This window comes from Prionailurus viverrinus, chromosome E3 (assembly GCF_022837055.1).
Source record: "Prionailurus viverrinus isolate Anna chromosome E3, UM_Priviv_1.0, whole genome shotgun sequence".
Taxonomy (NCBI): Eukaryota; Metazoa; Chordata; class Mammalia; order Carnivora; family Felidae; genus Prionailurus; species Prionailurus viverrinus.
This window is the reverse complement of record NC_062576.1, coordinates 22,853,600-22,875,185: the sequence shown is the minus strand read 5'-3', so window position 1 is coordinate 22,875,185 and position 21,586 is coordinate 22,853,600. Positions and strand designations below refer to the sequence as shown.

General features: G+C 44.8%; 1 protein-coding gene across 3 annotated transcripts in view; it reads left to right on the top strand.

The window, feature by feature from the left end:
- The window catches only part of PRKCB (protein kinase C beta), a 328,794-nt gene that overhangs the window by 218,196 nt on the left and 89,012 nt on the right, over nucleotides 1-21,586 (top strand). For all 3 annotated transcript variants that reach the window (XM_047838436.1, XM_047838435.1, XM_047838437.1), the window contains 3 exons: nucleotides 4,412-4,568; nucleotides 5,781-5,915; nucleotides 15,928-16,024. In XM_047838436.1, the coding sequence (XP_047694392.1) occupies nucleotides 4,412-4,568; nucleotides 5,781-5,915; nucleotides 15,928-16,024 (389 nt within the window). The remainder of the gene's footprint in view (nucleotides 1-4,411; nucleotides 4,569-5,780; nucleotides 5,916-15,927; nucleotides 16,025-21,586) is intronic.

The following is a 21,586-nucleotide window of genomic DNA, read 5'->3' as shown; positions in this document are numbered from 1 at the left end:
GAAGGCCTCCTTTGCTCTGAAGACCCTTTGATGGAAACAGCCAGACCTTCCCTCCCCACCCCCCACCCCCCGCCGACCTGCTTCATGTCCAAGACGAGCAGTGTTCTCTGGATCAGGACACTTTTCTTCTGTACATTTAGCAAACTTCCACCAGGGGGGAAGGTTGCTATTTCTGCTTTGTGTGAAGCATTTTGTACCATCTGGGCTGGCTGGATATCAACAAAGATAGTAAAGAAACATTTATCAAGAAAAATCAAAGTCAGTCTCGCCAAGTGTGGTCTAGAGAGATTTGCTTCCTCAATACATTGTGGCTGGGAAACAGGACTCTACTTTGAAAAGCTTCAGGAGGGACAGGCCTCTGGCTGTTAGCCCGCAGCTACTGTCAACGGCTCATGATATGGTGGTTTTAGTAGTTAGGGCTCTTGAGATGTGAATGCCACAGCCCCAGAATCAGTTCCACTCCGTTCTTTTCCACAGAGAGTTCTGACCTCTTCAGTAGAGGATCAACCCAAAAGGACGCAAGGGGAAGAAAGGATCTATAAGGTCTGGGGAAGAGGTACAGTCATATCACTATCACAGATGTTGGGTTCGGCAGAAGTAGATGCCCAAGGAGAGGCCATTCTTAAACTGTTAACTGTGAGATTGGCTCAAGAATACAGCACACACTTGTTCTGTAAAGAGCTGTGAAGTTGTAAACTTACAATAGAAGAACATTCTGGCGATGGTCCTTTGGTGTCAGTTCATGAAACAGAGAGTGAGGGACAGGGGTGTCGGCCTTGGAAGAGAGAAGAGAAGTGAGCTGTTTGCACTTGCATGTGTATTGCTGATCAACCAGACAGACAAGTTTCTGGTGCTTCACGGCGTCTCAGATCAGATTTTTATGCAGCTCCCTATGTGATAGATGTGGCATTACAAGATCCCAGCCTGGAAACTGGTGTATGCTATTTTCCCTGGAAGGCTCCGTAAATGAGAAGAAGTAACAGTTGGAGATTATATTCGATGGGGAAAATGCATGGGGATCTGAAGAAATTATATCCTCTAGAAAAGCTTTACTTCCTGTGTGCTCTATGGACCGCCCGCAGCAGCATCACCTGGGAACGTGTTAGAAAAACAAATGAGCAGCTCTCACTCCAGACTCACTGAATCAGAATCCATCTGTAGGAGTGGGTCTTGGGGATACGTGTCTCACAAGCCCTGTGGGTGACTCTTCTGCACACTAAGGTTTGAGCAGCGCTCTGGAGAGGTTCTCGTGGAAAGCTCAGATGCATCTTTCGCAAAGAAAAAACTCCAGAAGTGGTGCTGTTTGATATCAGTCCATTTGGAAATGGTTAAGTCTTCATAATAAAAATGGACAAATACAATAAGAGAAGACACTGAATATGAGGCATGATAACACTACAATAGCAGTACAATAGGTGGCATTTATTGACCATTCCTTGGGTGCCAGGTTTTTTGCTAAGTGTGTATATTCTGCATCCGATTGAATGGTTCTGAAATGTAAAGTAGCTTCTAGGCAAGACCCTGACATACTGTAGCCTGTATCCACCACACTATGTGACCTGGCTACCGAGTTGTTAGCAATCAGCTATACTTTGAATACATTTGTTTTTCTATATTCCTTGGGGACAGGATCGACATCTGATGTTGTCCCTGTGTCCCCGTGTCCCCAGTGCCTAGCAGAATTCTTAATGCCTCGTGGGGACGTGCTTATCGACCTTCACTGAGTCGAAGTCAAAGAGGAAAAGTTCTTGCTTTGGGTGCAAGAATGAGGTACAACCTGCATGAGGATGAGATGGAGTGAGAATTCAGCCTGTGGATAAGTGGAAGCAAAGGCCATATGCTGGAGTGCAGAAATGCATCCGTGCAGAATAACTTACAGCTTGTGTCCTGGGGCCCTTTGTCACTCCCCCGGAAGTCCTCCCAGCCCCCTTTCCATCTCATTTATTCGGTCCTAACCCATTACTAGCGATATACTCTTAGACAAGTCAGATGTCATTACCTCCACTCACACCAGCAATGGTCTGCGGCTTGGTTGTAGGAAAATAAAGGAAAGATCTCTGAATTTAAGTAGTGCTGGGTTTTTTGTTTGTGTTTTTTGTTTCCAGATAAATAAAATGGAAAGAAAGAGGCACAAGCAAGCGAGTTTGGGTGTTTCCAAGAGAGTGATTATAATGCACTATGAACTCTAGGCTGGGGGTGAATTAAGTAAAGGCAAGAGGAAATAGGGAGGAGAAACTAGGCTAAGTATATATTGGCTCAGGGGCACCTGGGTGGCTCAGCTGGTTGAGTGTCTGACTTGATTTCTGCTCAGTCCTGATCCCAGGGTTGTGGGATTGAACAATCTGAGAATGAACATTGCTGAGCATGGAGCTTGCTTAAGATTCTCTCTCTTCCACTGCTCTCTCTTTCTCTTAAAACAAATTAAAAATAATATTGGCTCCACAGACTGGTGGTATAAGACTTGTTGCAGTGGAGTACTAGGGTTAATGAAGTGGAAAAACAGGAAGGAGCATAGGATTGCAGGGTACACGAAACAGAGACTGGGAAAGTGGTGTAATTTCTGGGATGATAAACCTCAGGGAGGAGGTGACTGTAATAGGGTAGAAGCAAAGGTGATAAGAGATGAGGGGGTGCTCTATCCCCTACTTTCCAATATTCTGTTTCTATTGTATTATTGCGCTTACAGAACACTTAGGAAAAAATGTCGAATAATAGCTGTGGTAATGAATGTCTGTCTCATTCCAGACTTTAATGGGGCTGCATTTATCATTAACTACGGAGCTATTATTGCAGATAGCCTTTATCATGTGAAGAAAATTTCCTGCTATCTCTAGCTAATTGCAGTGATCCTATGGTTTGCTCCTTTGACCTATACATATAATGAAAAAAATTTTAATAATAGACTTTTCTAAGATTGAACCATCTTTGCATTCCTGGTAGGAGTCATTCTATATTAGCCTTCTGTTACATTGCTTGATTCAATCTGCTAATATAATACTTTGGATTTTTCTATCATAAGTCAGATGGTTGGCACTGTATCCTTAAGATCTGCACAACTCCCATTTTCCTGTCTCCTTCTCTTGGCTACCTACATTACTGACTTTCAAATTGACCCCTAGCTAACCTCTTCCTGTTTCTGTAAGTTGATGTCTTACTCCACCTCGTCCTTCCTGTCGCTAGTTGTGTCTACACTACTGACCCTCTGATTCCTTTCTTCTTTAAGCTGGTCTTACAGACTCCTTTACTCAGGGTGTTCTTCATTGAGGGTGAAGTCTACCTGTAATGTTGTGATATTTTTCCAGCCTTCTCTCTGGGCTGTCTGGGGATGACAGGTGCACCTTGGTTTGGAGGGCAACTCTTTCTTTTTTAGCTTTTGCTTTTTTAATCCAGGTAAAATTCATGTAACATAAAATTAACCATTAACCATTTTTTAAAAGTTTATTTATTTATTTTGAGAGAGAGAGAGAGAGAGAGAGAGAGAGAAAGCAAGTGAGCATGAGCAGGGGAGGGGCAGAGAGAGAAAAAGAGGGAGAGAGAGAATCCCAAGCAGGCTCTGCACCATCAGTGCAGAGCCTGATACAGGGCTCAATCTCGTGAACTATGAGACCATGACCTGAGCTGAAATCAAGAGTCAGATGCTTAACTAACTGAGCCACCCGGGTGTCCCATCATTAACCATTTTAAAGCGTATAGTTCAGTGGCATTTAGTACATTCACGGGGCTGTATAACCATCACCTGTATCTAGTTTCAAGAAACTTTATCACTAGTAAAGGAAACCCCTCACCCATTAAATAGTCGATTCCCATTCCCCCTACCCACCAGCTCCTGGCAGGCACTGGTCTGCTTTCTGTATCTGTGGATTTTCCTGTTCTGGATTATTTCATATAAATGCAGTCATACAACTTGTGACCTTTTAGGGCAGGGTACACAGATGTTCATAGCTTCACTACTTACAATAGCCAAAAAGTGGAAACAATCTAAATGTTCAGCCAATGAATGGATAAACAAAATTTGATCTATCCACACAAGGGGATGATCTTCAGCCATGAATTAAGTACTGAAACATGTTACAACATGGATGAACCTTGAAAACATGCTCCATGAAAGAAGCCAATCTCTCTTGTTGGCTTTGTGGAAAGCAAGCTTCAAGAATGTACAACTAATCTTGGAGGCACAGTGGGTAGAGCAGTATGAAAGTCAGAAGTCAGTTTGGAACCAATATGGAGCAGGGGCTGCATCTTACAAGTTTATCTCACTTTGTATGCTTCTTAGCTATTGATGTTGATAAGTTACACCTCCCAGTAAGTAAGTGTGATGCTAAGGACTCTTCCGGACGTTCTACAACCCTCACTGGTTGATGCAAAAACATTTTGGGGCTATTAATGCTGAAACTGCTTTTTCTGTTTCCAGTAAGAGATGCTAAAAACCTTGTACCTATGGACCCCAATGGCTTGTCAGACCCTTATGTGAAACTGAAACTGATTCCTGACCCCAAGAGCGAGAGCAAGCAGAAGACCAAAACCATCAAATGCTCCCTCAACCCTGAGTGGAATGAGACATTCAGATTGTGAGTTAAAATTATTACGCCCAGCGCGGGTGGTGGAGGTTGGCCTGTGGGCCACCTGAGATCGGGGAGTGCCTCTCCTAGCTTCCATTTCATTCTTCCCTTCCCTCCTTCCCTCTCTCCCTCTCTCCCGCCTCCCTTCTCTTCCTCCCCCTCCATATGCATTTTTGCATTGCAAGCCAAGTAAAAATTGGAACTTATTTTTTTTAATAGAGTTGAGAATGTCTGTGGTGTGGGGAGTGGGTGGGACAGAAAATAGTGTGATGTGTTGCTAGGTGAAGGCAAGTTGTGGGAGAAGTGGTCTCTGTGAACAGCGGGACATAACCCATAGGGTGTGGTGATAACCCCTCTAGGACTCAGTTTGTAGATATGCATGTGCTGAGGCTGCAGCCTGCTGGGAGTTCTCTGCTAGCTTCCATGGAGGGTCTTCCCTGGCTAGTGCTCCGAGAACCTGGGGCCACTTTTTGATGCATTTGGGCCCACGAGTGTTAGTTACGTGAACCGATATTTATTGAACATATCGTGGTTATAAAAAGCACGATATTCAATGATCTAACTCTGTTGGCAATTTCATCCCCAATAACCAATGGTGCTTGAGGAGGCTAAAGAATGTGGCCAGAGTCCCCCCAGAAGATATGGGGTTGAGGGGGATTCGGCTTCCAACAGCCTGACTCGCCGGGACTGTGGACCCAAAGCATGACTGCTTGTGGGAACGCCATCCCCTCGCTCCTCTCTCAGGGCAAAACTGGGGGCTCATCTCAGCCTCATTCAAGGACGCACCTCAGACCCATTGGCCCTGACCAGCACCAACGAGACTTTTTCCTCTGTACACGTCCTCAGCCTCATGCGAACTCACGCGTGTGCAAACACTCGCGCAATTATATAATTGATATCCGCATTTCTTAGAGTGACTGTGGCAGCAGGGTTTCCTGAACACCACGAGCCCTATTAAGACGTAAGGCAGCAGGAGTATCTAGAACTGTTTCTGTCAGAGCTGGCCTAAGTCCTCTGCTCGGTTAAGCCACAGCCTGGCAAACTGGCAAAGCCTTTCCCTCCCAGGGGATCTCGTCTGGGATTGGAAACAGAATACGTTTCTTGCAATATCTTGTACTCTTTAAAAATTCCTACCTTCGGGGGCCTTGTCCTCTTAAACATTTCATCTGCTTGCAAAATCACTGTGACCTCCTCTGACTTCTCTCTTCTTTCCCTTTGCAGCCAACTGAAAGAATCGGACAAAGACAGAAGGCTGTCTGTAGAGATTTGGGATTGGGATCTGACCAGCAGGAACGACTTCATGGGATCTTTGTCGTTTGGGATTTCCGAACTGCAGAAAGCCGGTGTTGATGGCTGGTAAGGAGGATTTTGCTTTGAAAGCTACCATACAGCTTGGTCCATCGAACGTGGGAACAAGTATGTTTTCCTTTTCCTCCTAAAATGAAATACGAAGGCAGAGTCACAGAGTGATGACTGGTAGATTGGACCTACCTCACATATATGTTTTATTTGGTCCTCGTGCTTAAAAAAAAAAAAAAAAAATCACTCGCTAGTATTTTCAAAATCAGAACACTTTCCATAGAAGTCTGGACTTCTGGCTTGCAAAACCAGAAATACCTGGACGACTGGGCCTAGAAGGCAACGGTTGAGAACAGGTGAGTCGTTAATGCCCCCTCCAGACAGGACACGGATTTTCTGTTTGCTATAGTCTTCACTATTCTATTGTTTTCTGTCTGTCCTACTTGACGCAGTTCTATGTCTTGGCTGGCCCCATGGGTGCTAAAGTGGCTCTCACGATATACCCTAAAGATATTTGCAATCCACTGTCAGATTCTGGTTTCGTAAGAAGATACTACTCCATTGGGCCCGCCTACCAAGCCTGGCCACAGAGGTGCTGGGAAGAGGCTGTAATGGTCTCTTTTGTTCCCTTTTTGTGGCAAAAAAAATCCTTGCTCCCATATTCCCAGCAAAGAGGCTGGGTAAGCCCCCTGGGCAACAGTTTCTCTATCATCTGAGGAAAGGAGTCAGAATACATAGTCTAACCTGGCACCATAGCTTTGGGCAAAGCAGGGGTTAGTGGATGCTCTTATCTCTTTAAGAGAAATGGTCTCCTTTCTGAATGCCTTCATTCAGGGCTTTTTCAGTTACAAGTGCAAGAAAATAAGAATCCAACCGGTGTAGCAAGAAAGAGAATGTAGCATCTGGACTCCACTCTCTTCCCATTGTTCACCTTACAACTTCCCTGTCTGTCCTGCTTATTGTAGACTTTTATCCAAATAGATACTGAGTCTCTATTCCATTTGGGTCACTAGAGATCCGTGACAAACACGCCCTCATGGAGCTTAGCTTCTGGAAGGGAAGAGGAAATGTCAGGAATAACTAGTAATCAATTATTATTGATTGTGAAGGAGGACAGAAGCTAAGTGTGTATAAAAGTAAGAATAGGAGGGGCGCCTGGGTGGCTCAGTCGGTTGGGCATCCGACTTCAGCTCAGGTCATGATCTCACTGTTTGTGGGTTTGAGCCCCGCGTTGGGCTCTGTGCTGACGGCTCAGAGCCTGGAGCCTGCTTCGGATTCTGGATTCTGTGTCTCCTCCTCTCTCTGCCCTCCCAGGCTCATGCTGTGTCTCACTCTGTCTCTCAATAATAAAATAAACGTAAAAAAAAATTTTTTTAAAAGAATACTAGTAATAAGGTGTGTTCAAGCACAGCTCACAAATGGTTAACAACATTAATTCTCAAAAAATAGATAATGAGCATTTGTCACAGTTTTCCTTAGCTCACAAATTGGAAGCCAGGAAGATGAATGGCTGATTCTGAAGGTTTGAGAAGCTGATCCTGGTATGCCAGGAGACACAGGAATGCTGACATAACGTTGCTAAATTAGCGGTGACACTAGCTGGTAACCAGGGCAATGAAATCACAACCACGGAGGGCACCTGTCTACCGGACTGGAAGAACTTCTTTTTTATATATATTTTTAAGATTTTGTTTTATTTTTTTTAGGTCTATTTATTTATTTTGGGGGGTGGGTAGAGGGGTAGAGAGAGAGGGAGAGCACTTGAGCTGCAGAGGGGCAGAGAGAGGGCAAGAGAGAATCCCAAGCAGGCTCCAGACTCAGGACAGAGCCCAATGTGGGGCTCGATCTCACAGACTGAGATCATGACCCGAGCCCAAATCAAGAGTTGGACACTTAGCTGACTGAGCCACCGAGGCGCTCACAACCCAGAGAGATGAAGAGTTGCATGCTTGTCCGACTGAGCCAGCCAGGCGCTCCAGACTGGAAAAAACTTCTAGAAGTTAGTGTCTATCCTTGCAGAATTGGGAGGCCATCTGGGTCCTATTTGACTGTGGCTTATAAGTAACAAGACTAAATAATAGTAACACTTGGGGCGCCTGGGTGGCTCAGTCGGTTAAGCGTCCGACTTCGGCTCAGGTCATGATCTCGAGGTCCGTGAGTTTAAGCCCCGCGTCAGGCTCTGTGCTGACAGCTCAGAGCCTGGAGCCTGCTTCGGATTCTGTGTCTCCCTCTTTCCTAGACCCTCCCCTGTTCATGCTCTGTCTCTCTCTATCTCAAAAATAAACAAATGTTAAAAAAAATTAAAAAAAAATAGTAACAACTAATAAGTAGAAGTGAGGAAGGAGAATTAATTAGAAAATACTCCCACGTGAGAGCGAAAGGTGCCATCTTTTTGCCATTTTCCCAAGTTTAACGAAGGTGCGGAAATCCTCAGCAAAATACTTGCAAACCGAATCCAATAATCCATTAAAAAAATCATTCACGATAATCAAGGGGGATATACCCCAGGGATGCTAGGATAGTTCAGTATTTGCAAATCAATCAGTGTGATGCATCACATCGACAAGAGAAACGATAAAACCCACAGGATCATAGATGCAAAAAAAGAAAAAGCATCTGACAAAGTAACAACCTCCATTCATGACAAAAACTTGGGTAATTTTTCTTAGCATGTGGATGATCTGACTTCGCATGCTGCCATTGTCACTACTGACAGATTGCATGTTCCTTTCTCTTTAAGTCAGGAGTAAAGAGGTTAAAGAGAAAGGATGCACAACCCTACGGGGTCTAAGTGAGACCCTCTCCTTGCTCTCTTCTCGTGGTTCTTCAGGCCCACAGGGCAGGGCTCTCTCTCACAGGTGCCACTCCTTCCTTGGTCCCATGCCTGCCCCCATCGACCCCCTGGAAACAGACAGCAGAGCACAGGGAGGACAGAAGGACCAAGTCCAAACTATCCCCGCATGTACACCTCATCATCCTTCAACTGTCCCGCCAGTTCTGGGTGCATCGTCGTTCCTGGGATCAGAGTAGTCGAGCAGTGTGTGAAGGGACACACAGCTTGTAAGTGACGCGCTTGAGTTTGGGCCCAGGTCTTTACGATGCCAGGGCCTAAGCTCATGCACACCACATTCCACCTGCTGGGATGGGGATTGGCAGAGGCTTAGAGGGTAGATGGGTGGGTTTGGACCCTGGGTCTCCTAAGGGGATGGATGCTTTGTGACTTCAGGTGTATCATTTCACCTCTCTGCACTATAGCCTTTTCAGCAGTTACGATTCCATCCATCCGAGATCATTCCAGCGCCCCCCCCCATGCCCCTTCTAGGAGAATCGTGAAGCCGATGAAATTAGAGGAGGGAACTTTTGCTAAATAAAATCTCCTTTGGGATTTTTGCAAATAAACGTCCTCTTCAGATTATTCAGGGCCAACACATCTATGCTGGTGTCTTGGCTGTAAATGTATCAAATTCTAGAAATTCGCATTCTTGTCCCCATGTGATCTTGGGTGAGTTACATCTGGTCTCGGAGACTCAGTTTCCCCATCTGGCGGGGACTGAGCTCTCCCCGCTCTTCTGTTGCGTGGCGATTGGAGACCACGTGACAGATACAGAACAGCGGCAGCTGTGAGAGCTCCCAGATGTGGTGTGCCAGCCTCAGGCCCCTCATCTGCTGCTTTGCCACCAGCCCCGCCTCTGTCGTCAGATCCGGTCCTTTGTTTCTAACTTTGTTTGTTTCTCCTGTCTCCTTTCCTTCCCCTTGTTTTCCAGAGGTTCCTCTGTTGTGCTGTGGTTTATTTTTCTGCAAAGAGGGAGCTCTGGGATTTACATATCAATTCTGCGTTTCGGTGTTCTTGTTTTCTGTGGGTTTGTTGGGTCGTTGCCTTTGAATTTCAGTTGAACGTTGCGCTAATTTATTTTTCCTCTCTGAACTGACTCCGCTCTTCAAGAATAAAGAACAAGCATTAGAGAGAATCAAGATTTCCTCCAACTCGTGATATGTTGAGTTCCAGCCTTTGTTGCTTGTTCAAGGTCTGCACTTGTGTTTTTAATTTCCTTTCAAGCGTGCTTTTATTTAGGCGTTTTGGAAACCTCTGACGCTAGCTTTTTGTTTTGTTTTTCATTAATAATGTCAAATGACAGTACAGTACTTTATGGTCAGAGAATATGGCCTGTACCCTCCCCACCCTTCCCCTTTCTTTCTTTCCAATTTAGCTTAGTTCATTGTTGCTAAATGTTCACATTTCAATACAGAGATTATATTCACTACTTGTAGGGCATGCATTTCAGTGTTTATTAATTCCATCTTAATATAATATCTAGATCTCTTAAGCCTTCCTATTTTTTTATTTGTTTCATCTGGCCAAAATGTATAGTGCTCTCTAAGGTTCTCCCAGTAATGATTTATTCAAACATCTGATTTCATCTGATGGGTTTGGTCTTATATGTGTGTGGCATCATCACTGACCACATGACTCTTCAAGACTTATTTTCAAAAATGACTTCTATCAACACTGAATTATGTCTGTTGCCATAGATACTCTTTGCCCATGGTTTTGCCTTGTGGCTGACATTTCTTCAGTGGATATACATCGCGAGTACCTATATACTGAGGAGAGTTTGGTGAGCAAACAGGCAAGAATCTTTGTGTTCACAGAGTTTTCTTTTTATCTGGAGAACAATATACAAAATTTTTAAAGATGAGTAGTAAAAAATAGCACATTTGAGGCTGACAAATGCTATAGAGAAAAGTCAACAAGAAACAAGGATAGGGAATGCCAGGCAGTGGTGATAATCTGATTTATTTAATACAGTTCCCAGGAAAGGACACACTGAAAACGTGACATATGGCAAAGGCCTGAAGGGGGGGTGAGGGAGTGAACATGTGGAGGTCTAGGAAGGGATTGTCCCAGATGGCGAGAACAGCAAGTGCAAAGGCCCTGAGGCAGGAGCATCCCTAGCAGGCTTGAGGGGCAGAGAAGTGACCTATGTGGCTGAAGCTGGATCTGAAAACGGGGTAGTGGTGGGGGACAAGGACTGGCAGGATCGGGGGGAATGCTTGGCAGATACCACGGGGGCCTTTTAGGAACTTTGTCTTCTGCCCACAGGAGTAAGTTGAGAAGCCAAGGAATGAGGACATCTGATTTACCTTTTAACCTGCCACCTTTGGTTGCAGAGTGGTAAATACAGCTTACCTCATGGACCCTGTGCGTTTTCTTCTGCTTAATCTGAGTCCTTTGGTTTGGTATAGCAAGCGGTGTGTTCTTGGACATAAAACAAAACAAAACAAAACAAAACAAAACAAACCCTGAATCTGAAAGTCTTTCTTCTTTTCCATAGGGAAACGTTTTAATGTTTATGGTCATAATTGCCATATTTCCATCATGGTGTTTCTGATTCTGAGGGGTTTTTTCCATCCTATTTCATTTTCCTTCTTCTTCCTTTTCTTCTTCTTTTTAAAAACATTTTAATGTTTATTTTTGAGAGAGAGAGACACAGAGTGTGAGTGGGGCAGGGGCAGAGAGAGAGACAGATAGAATCTGAAGCAGGCTCCAGGCTCTGAGCTGTCAGCACAGGGTCCAACCTTCTTCTTTCTTCTTCTTCTTCTTCTTCTTCTTCTTCTTCTTCTTCTTCTTCTTCTTCTTCTTCTTCTTCTTTCTTCTTCTTCTTTCTTCTTCTTCTTCTTCTTCTTTCTTCTTCTTTCTTCTTCTTTCTTCTTTCTTCTCTTCCTCCTCCTCCTCCTCCTCCTCCTCCTCCTCCTCCTCCTCCTCCTCCAGACAACTATTATATCATTGTTACCTTAAAATTATGTTCTTTAAGCTTTCTTTTGGTGTTACTAATAATGTCATTTGGCTTATTATTTTTCTTTTGAAAAAAAAAAAAACCCAAAACAAAACACTAAGTCTTTGGAATCAGACTTCCTGGGTTAACATCTCTGCTCCATCATTTCCTCGCTGTGCACTCTTGGGCAACTTACTTTGCCTCTCTGACTCCTTTCCTCATTTGGAGATAATAGTGGTAATTATGTCATAGGAGTGCTATAATACTAAAATAATTAATATCAGTGAAGTGCCCAGTGTCTGCTGAATAGTAAGCACTCAGTAAGTGTTAGTGGTTATTATAAATTGAATAATTATTAGAAAAATATAAATAAGAAAAAAAAATATTATCCAGAATCCCACTGCCCAGGAATAATCACTATTGATTAAGAGGTTCTTCTCTGTGTGTCTGTATTGTGTACATGCGATTGTGCATGTGTCTGTGCTCACGTATGTGTGTATGAAGCACAAATGAAATCTTATTGGACATAGTGTTTAGCAGCTTTTGCATTTTTCACCTAACCATGTGTAATGAACACTTCTCCCTATAAATCACTCATCTTGGGCAACATCATTTTCTGTGGTCCATTCTACAGATCTGCCTCCACTTACAGAATTATTTCCTTACTATGAGATGTGTAATGCTTACCTATGTAAATAATTCTACAGCAAAAATCCTTGCAGCAAAACCTTTATGCACAGCTTTCATTATTTCCTAAGGAGTCTCTAATCCTGGAATTGATGGCTTTGAGAACATATGTATTATTAAAGCATTTGCCAAACTGTTCTGCAATTTTTTTCAATTTACATTCTCACCAGTGCTGTGTGATGCGTCTCATTTCACCCACACTTGTCAACACCTGGTATTGTAAATTTCAAAGATATAATGCAGGGATTATACATATTTTGTTACTAATTATACATATTTATATAATACTCATTATCATACATACTTTGTTACTAATTATGTGGAATAGTTTCATTTGTATATTGCCATTTGTTTGTATTTACAAATGGCTGTGTCCTGATTTTTGCCTCTCATTTTCTTATTGAATTATAAGAACTTTTTATATAAGATGGATCATAATATGTGTTTCTTGGTATATATGTTGTGATATTCCTTCCTTTCATGTTGTATGTTAATTTTGGTGAGATGCATTTTTCTTTTTTTTAAGTTTATTTATTTATTTTTAAGACAGAGAGGGAGAGAGAGTGAGTGTGGGGTGGGGTCAGGGTGGGGGGAGAGGGAGAGAAAGAATCTCAAGCAGGCCCCACACTGTCAGCACAGAGCCCAACATGGGGCTCGATCTCACAAACTATGAGATCATGACTTGAGCCAAAATCAAGAGTTGGATGCTCAACCGACTGAGCCACCCACGTGCCCTGAATTTTTCTTAATGGTATATTAAGCATTCACTTCAGCCCTAATCAATATATAAATATCAGCCTTAATTGCCAGAAAAATTTCTCAGGTTTGTCTTCTAATCTCCTAATTGTTATCTGAATTATCCATCCTAGTGTTCATTGTTTCCAGTGGATTTTTAAATTTAGTAATTATATTTTTCTTTTGAAAGTAGCCTTTTCTAATCTCCCATGGTTCCCTTTTCAGAGATGACTTAGCCTCTTGAATCTCATTGAAAGTACAAACCAGATATTTTTTAGAATTTTCTCTCTTTTGGCAATAGTTCTGTTTCATGGGAGGTACTTACCCGATTTCTCATTGTTTCTCTCTATTTGAATGAGTTTTTCATATATCCTGTTATTTTTTTATATCTGCCCATCCTTGTAGACTGATGAGCACAGGAATGATGAGTTTCTCAGTTCTAATTTTTCAAATTCAGATGAAGGGAGAAAGGGGTCTTTGGAATGTTTTGGAACTTTTCCTTGTCAGAACAGGGATCCTGTTCCCTGTGGCTATTTTTGAGAGATCCACTGCTGGAGACAGCTACCCAATAGGCAGCCTTCCTGCTCTAGAGGGGGGCATTTTCCCCTGCTGGTTTTGTGCAACTCCAAGTTGGAAGGGATCCCTCCTTTCCTTTTCTCACAGGTACAGCGTCCTTGTTCAGCGGCAATAGTGACAGCATACCGTCTACAGAAAACAGCAGGGCACTTTGATGCATCCCATGCTTCCTGACTATGGACCAGAATTGGTGACTGTCATCCAGTCCCTGTGGTCTGGCCCAGGTTGTTAGTGGGGTTCAGTCAGAGGTCCCATTGACTGGTCACAGCTTGATCTGTAGTTTCCAAAGTGGCTTAGACTGTACACGGTTTGGATGGCTCATGGTTGGGCATTGGTAATACTGAGTTGCACCCTGACCAAGCTATTCTTTGGCCAGCTCCTTCAAACTTTCAGATTAACCACAAAGACAGAGTCCCTTAACATTGCTGCCGTACCCTTAACATTCTTTAACTCTTGCTGCTGGCTGAACTCTTATGTTAACAAAGAGGTCCAGGCATTAGGCTCAGAGCCTCTGATAAACCAGGCAATCTGCTAGGACTTGTCTAACTTTGATTTGCATACATTTACTCTTCTATAGTTCCTTTACTTGTAACCCATTGGCTTCCTTCTTGAAGTGTATTTATCATTTAAAAAAGAGATGATATAATGAAAAACATCAAGCTGACCATAATATCTAGACTAGGAAAATTCACAAAGGCCAATAATGTTTGCCAACCACTGCTTCATGTTCTCTTACTATGACTTTAATTTGTGGGAATTCCTAGACGTCTCTGCTGTGTGGATGGCACCCTTGACTGCCAGCAAAGATACAGTTGTTCTCCTACGTTTGCATTTCTTTTGGTCATTTCAATGGAAACTGGGAAGAAGGTAATTGAATATTAAACGTGGAGGCCTAAAGGCTCAACTAGTCCCCTCTGCTTTGAATCACCTCTCCTCCTATTTTTAGAAGCTGCTGAGGAAGGTTTGTGAGTGGAGGAAAAGTCGTCATGAAAATTGTGAACTGGGGTTAGGAAGTCTTTCTTTGGGAGTGAGGTGGTTCCCCCCCCCCCCCCACCACCACCCCAGTGACTCAAATATCTTTGGAAGGTTCCTTCTCCTTCCTCACTCTCATGTTACCCTTTGAGTAGACAGAAAGATCTTTGTGGTCAAAAGCCTACTGAAGCCATCTTGTTTATTAGGATAATGTCAATATCAGTAATGATGATGATGATTTCTTTTATCTCTTGCTAAATGCCAAGCACTATGCTTATCATTTTACATGAGTCACCGTATCTCAGCTTGACAATAATCCTGTGAAAAAGATTTTTTTTAAGTAATCTCCGTGCTTAACATGGGGCTCAAACTCATGACCCTGAGATCAAGACTCACGTGCTCTTGCAGCTGTGCCAACGAGGCGCCCCTGAAAAAGACTTTTGTTCCAGTTTATGGATTTATTTTAAATGTTTATTTATTTATTTCAAGAGAGAGGAGAGAACTCGAGTTGGGGAGAGGCAGAGGGGGGGCGGGTGGGGAGAGAGAGAGAATCCCAAGCAGGCTCCACGCTGTCAGTGCAGAGCCCGATGCGGGGCTCGAACTCACAATCTGTGAGATCATGACCTGAGCTGAAATAAAGAGTTGGATGCTTAACCGGCTGGGCCACCCAGGTGCCCCTGTTCCAATTATAGATGAGAAAGATCGACGCTTAGAGGGCCTAGCCAGCTTATCCAGTGACCCAGGGAGGCAAAGGCAGAGGTGAGATTTGGACCCAGGCAGACTTTGACCAGGGGCTTGCGTACTTACCCACTGAGGGATGCCGTTTCTCAAGAGGTTAATACAGGGCACTTTAGGAAGGCATCTGCAGAGAAAACAGCGTCATGGAGACAAGTCTGTAGTCATCCAAATGCTGCTGAGTGAGTGCCAGGATGCTGGGAGAACGTGATAAGAATCCATCGACCATGGGAGATCTTCGTAGCATTCTTTCAGAATGGGAAAGCACTTGGTGGAGAAAGTATGTGCATGGGGAGAGAGAGGCAGAGTCAGCCAGAAGTTTGCATCTTATAAACACAGTATATTCATTTTTTCTGATATCTGTGGAATAGTGACAAAAATACAGCATGCCTGGCTACAGACATGCATGCATGCACACACACACACACACACACACACACACACACACACACACATGCTCCCCAAAAGAAAAAACCCTCAACACATTTTTTAAGGTAGAGCTGTCTACAGTCTTCCTTTTCTTATCCTAATCAACAAAATAATATCGAGTACAGTCATGGAATTTGTCATGTCTCCTTGTCTCCCTGTAGGTTTAAGCTGCTGAGCCAGGAGGAAGGCGAGTACTTCAATGTGCCCGTGCCACCAGAGGGAAGTGAAGGGAATGAAGAACTACGGCAGAAATTCGAGGTAAGATGTCTTTCTTTCTACACCGGTGGGAACTGGTTGAGTCTGCCTCTGTGCCATTTTGCCCAGTTATGGTGTGGTTTCTACCAAGGCCTTTCATGACTCTGTGCCTTTGCAGTATTATTCTGCCTCCCAGAAAACTCCTATGTATCCTGCAAAACCCCAGCCAAACGTACCCTGTTTTGTGAAGCCGTTCCCACCTCCCTGTCCTCATTTAGATTTAGACTTCTCCTCGAAAGTGCTCATTCGCTCCTTGAGTCATTGTGATGGTAGCTTGGACCGGGACGGTAGTAATGGTAAATGAACGAAGTGGACTGAGAAGTGATATATTTTGGAGGCTGAATCAACTAGGCTTGCTGAGGGATAGAATCTCGGTTTGGATCTATTGGCGGGATGGTGCTGTACTGTTAACAAATGGACTTGTTTGTGCTAGTGACTTCATGAAATGTTCGTAGGTGTATCTTCCAAAGATGAAGAGCCCTTGGCCGTAACCTTGGACTAGAGTGCTGCCTCTACATTTACCTTAGCTGAGCCCCCTCCCTTCTGTGGGGCCAGTAAACCCCATTTTCAGCTACGTGAGAGGAGCAGATGTGTAGGACACATTCCAGTTTTACAAAGAAAATGTTTCGGGGAAGATGGATTTGAGTTATTTCATTACATATGTATTGAATGATTTTAAAGTAGTTTCAGAAGGGAAAACACATTATTTTGTTTGCACAAACTCAATATACTGAGTCTGATGGGAAATCATCAATTCTAGATAAACAGTGGTGGCCTGCTAAATCCAAAGAAAAATGAATAAAATAGCTAAAATGAATTAGATCACTATCATTTGTTCATCAAGTAATCACACAGGCAAATAAAAAAAAAATTGTGACCAGGTAAAGTTCTGTGAAATAGAGGTCCATGTTACTTTGAGAACATCTACGAGGGAGATGTAACTTTGTCTCAGAGGACAGGGAAGGTGTCATTGAGGCATCAACAGTGCAAGTTAACTGAATAGAGAGGCAAAAGAAAATTCCATTCAGAGAGGACAGCATGTGCAAAGGCCCTGTGGTGGTGGGGTTACATGGCAACTGCGTGAAATTTAAAGGCCAGTGTGGGTGGAGGAGAGAGAACAATGGATGAGTTCAAGGTAAGACTAAGGAAGTAGCTGGTGATCACAGTAGAAAGACTGCTGGCCTTGGCAAGGATTTTGGCATTTGTCCCAAGATCTACCTTAATTTGCCCCTCAACTTGACAGAAATAGCATTTAAGTATTGACTCTTGTGCCCTCCACAACACTAGACTATGGTGATGGGTCTGACCCAGGGGGAAGGGAATATCCCTTCCTGGAAACCAGTGGGACAAACACACGGGCCTTGGGCTTATCGGTCACTCTCCAGTGAACTTGATAAGTGAAGGTTATTGCCGTGGAGCCGGCTCTAGCCCATATGAGCTGGTAAAAGGACTTCCCACGCAGTAGGGCCAACAGCTGGACACTTGACTCACCCTTCCAGAGAACACCTTCCATCGCTTTCCCTCAGCTTTTGGATGAAGGTGTGCCCATTTGCTGCCGTGTCAAAAATGTACTGTTGTGGGGACAAAAAAAAAAAAGGCCACTATTTTCTCACATAAAATAAAGTCTCAGTTTGCAAAATGATCTCTTCCATCCTAGGGCAGCCGGGGTGACATTTCAGGACGTCAAAGAAAACAGTTCCTACATGAACATGGCATTTGTTGGGGCCAGTTATTGGCATGAAGTACAGGGCTGTTTTATCTGCGTGCAACAAAACGCATCCGTTTATTTCTAGCAAGAGCCTGCAAACGCTTGTTTATGCCTGAATTATAATTGCCCCATACATAGTTGTTGATTAAAAAAAAAAAATGCTTCCAACAGACCGAAAATTATTCTCAGACACATAGAGAAATTTCAGTTGACCTTGAACGTGAGAAATGTAATCCCTACGCAATAAGCAATTAGCACCCAGAATGACTCAGAAATTACTTTCAAGCCTCTTATCTGGAGAAATTCTGAGTGATGGTAAAATCGAGCTGCTGGAGTTGGGGTAATAGAATTTCACGGTAGGGTGAGCTCAGTGCAGTTACTGCGTGGGGTGTATTTCAGAACGTCCGAGTCGGCTCAGCCTGGGGGCCTTGTGTCTGACCATGGGCTTGCCTATGGGCCAGAGAAGGGAGAACTCCACTTTGGACGGTTCAGAATGGGTTTTCTGATGGTCTTGGGATTTTCTTATGTAACAAAATGCTTACCGTGTGCCCTTTATTATTTTAAGTGCTGTGGAATATTAACTGAGTTACTCCTCACCACACCCGCGAATGGGAGATACTATGAGCACCCCCATTTTTGGTGTACAAACGAGGAAACTGAGGCCCAGACAGGCTAAGCAACTTTCTCACATCTCATCGCGGGTCATCATCCCGGGTTGAGTTTTCCCCAGAAGCAGACCGTAAAAGATTCAAGCACAAGTAGTTTCTTCAGGAAGTGATCCTGGGAAGCATCACTGATGAGCGGGGAGGAGACGCTGGGAAGGCAGGAGGCCGGGAAAGTGTGTGTTGTGAAGCAGGTCAGCGCTGTGGGCCGCTGGGATTTGACTCGTCAGAGAAGCTCAACGTGTGCCTCACGGGGTCCCATATGGGGGACGCGAAACTGCAGTAGTTATTATCCACCGGCTCAACTTCTGCCGCTGACTAGCAGCTGCATTCAGTGGCGTTAACGGCCAGCATTTGCCGCTCGCCCTGTCTGTGGGTTCCGCTTGCTCCTGCAACCAGGAAATGAACCCACAGGCAGAGCTGCAGGTGTGAGCCGTAAGGAGCCTCAGGTGTGGAGAGGACAGTGCCGGTGGGGGGGGGGGGTGGGTTGGAGGGACACCTGGGCCTTGTGGGTGCAGTGGGAAGCCTGCTCCGTTCCGGTGGTTCAAGGGCCAGGCTGCTCGGATTTGAATCCAACTCTGCCACTTTTCTCACTGGGTGACTGCAGGCAAGTTACTTTAACTGTGAGCCTTTGCTTCCCCATCTGTACAATGGGAGAATCACAACACTTCTTAGCTTCCAAGGTTATGTGAGGATCGAATGAGATAATGCGTTTAGAACGATGTCTGGCACGTCATAGCATATAAATGTCAGGCCACTGTTGCCATCGTCAGCTTCCCCCTTGGAATAAATAAAGCTCAGAACGTGTTCCTTCGGAGCTTTGGAAGGGCCGCTTGAGGATTAGGAAGGATCTCCAAGCGTCCTGAGGCCTCGCCTCTGCTGCTGGTCCTGGGGTGCCCCTCCGGAGCTCCTTATAGGGGTGGGGGTGACAGTGGAGTCTGTAGGTTAAGCCAGGGGAGACACTCATCATCTGAATTGGAGCCCTGAGTGCTGGCCGCCGAGACGCCTCTGCTGCCCTCCAGCACAGTTTGGAAGGAGGCAGGCTTCTTGCTCAGACGCGTGGTCAGTTTGCTTTCCCTTTGAGTGCTGGATTCTAGGGCTCTAAATTGCAGACATGAAAAGACAACTCTTAGTGTACTCCTGTATCTGAAGACATATCCAACCCGGAAGGATAGGGGCTAATTTTAATTTGGGCCTCAATTTAAAAAGTTTTGCTCTTTGACAAAGTACCTGCTAGGCCTGGGGCTCCTGGGGATCATGGGACTTTCAGAGGGGACCCAGGATGGGCTTCTTGTCCTCCACAGGCTCACCGTATAGGGGGTCACAAACCCAAATGCTTTCAGGAGCCAGGCAGGAAACAAGGAGGGAAAAAAGCTTGGTGTCGTACAATAGGGCATGGTGGGGACTGTGGGAAACTGGAGAGAACATGTCCTATCTAAAAACACTATGCCTTGCTGGATGGGGCCCCATGTGGCCATATTTACTTCCCTGAAAGAAGCTGCAAATATGGGTTTTTATAGAACATCTGATTTTCAACAGTTGTCAACTAATTTAATTATTAAAACAACATCAGCACTGTGCAAACCAGGCGGATGGGGCCATTAGACTTCTGATCCAGAGTTTAGAATCTGGTTTAGTCTGTTCAGGCTGCTATAACAACAACAAAAAACCCATAGGCTTAAACAATAGAGACTTTTTTTCTCACAGTTCTGGAAGCTGGGAAGTCCAGGATCAAAGCTGCAGCCTGGTCATATTCTGGTGAGGGAGCCTGTTCCTGGTTCCTAGATGGCTCTCTTCTCACTGTGTCCTCACCCCCTGGAAGGACCCATGGAGCTCTTGGTGGGGGAGGGACTCTTCTAGGAGGGAGGTCACTGCTGCCCCCCCATGAGGGCTTCACCCTCATGAGTTAATTCCTTCCCCAAAACCCCACCTCCTAATGCCATCACCTTTGTGGGTTAGGATTTTAATGTGTGAATTTTGGAGGGGAAGACCCAAACCTTATAGCCTACATGGGGGTTGGGGGAGACACAAACACTGTAGCTTGTATGGGGAACATACACTTTATAGGTCTATAGCCTGTACCTATGGGAAAAGTCACAGAAGCAAGTTGAGATGGGGGTGGAAAGAGGGTTTGGGTCCCATAATTCAGAGGAGGGAGGTTGCTCACAGGACTGAGGGATGAAGCTGGTTGGCCATTTGCTGCTCCTTGAGGGACAGAAAAAAATTTTTGCACTAAACAAAGGCAAACAGAGAAACTGGGTGAGTCCCTCACTCGTGCTTCACTGGCCGGCCATGCTGAGACCTGCGGTGTCCCCCTAAGGGCCGGAATGGGGGCTGGGGACCAGGGACGGTCAGGATTTGGATCCTCACAGGTTGGAGAATGCAGTGTGTGGATTGAGTGGGTCCTGACTCGGGATTCCAAGAAGGTGGGGGATGTGGTCCTAAAGCAGGGAAGACGGTAGGGTCAGGGAGGAAGGAGGGAACGTGTTCGAGTCGGGACAGCCTGGGCAAAACACCCTGGGGCCAAAGGGTGAGGATTTGGGATGATGGAAAGATAATGGCCCGGAAAAGGCAGTGCTACTTCTGCCCTGGCACTTTGCTTCTCTACCTGATGAGCTCATTTTTTAACCACTCGCTCTACGCCTGTAACCCCCAAACCTCTGTCTCCAGCTCAGATGCCAGTTGTCCCCGCATGTGCTTCCTGGGTGCACATGCTTGGCTGCCCCACCGACGCTGGAATCGGCACGTATCTTACTAGGAAATAACTTGACCGTGTGTGTTCACAGCAGCTCTGTTAACAGCCCCCCAAATGGAAACGACACAAATGCCCGTAAAGAAGAGAATGGATAAATGTAAACAATGAACGCTATTCAGCAAATACAAAGGGACAAACCACTGATTCAGGCAACAGCACGGGTGCATTTCGAGAACGCGATGATGAGCGAAAGCAGCCAGATGCAAGGACTGCTTATTCCATAAAGGGAAGCCTGTTAGACTTTCACAGATCTTCACCAAATGTGTGGATTTCCCTCACCAAGAAATTCTCCAGTCCTCCGTGGACACCAGCTGGGTGTGCTACAATTTAATTCGCGGATGACAGACACCTGGAGATGGTGTAGACCCCACAGGTTGAGGGCTTGGTCTCACAAGGCTGTCCCCACTTTAGACTCTAGTCGCAAATTGTGGGCTCTCGGC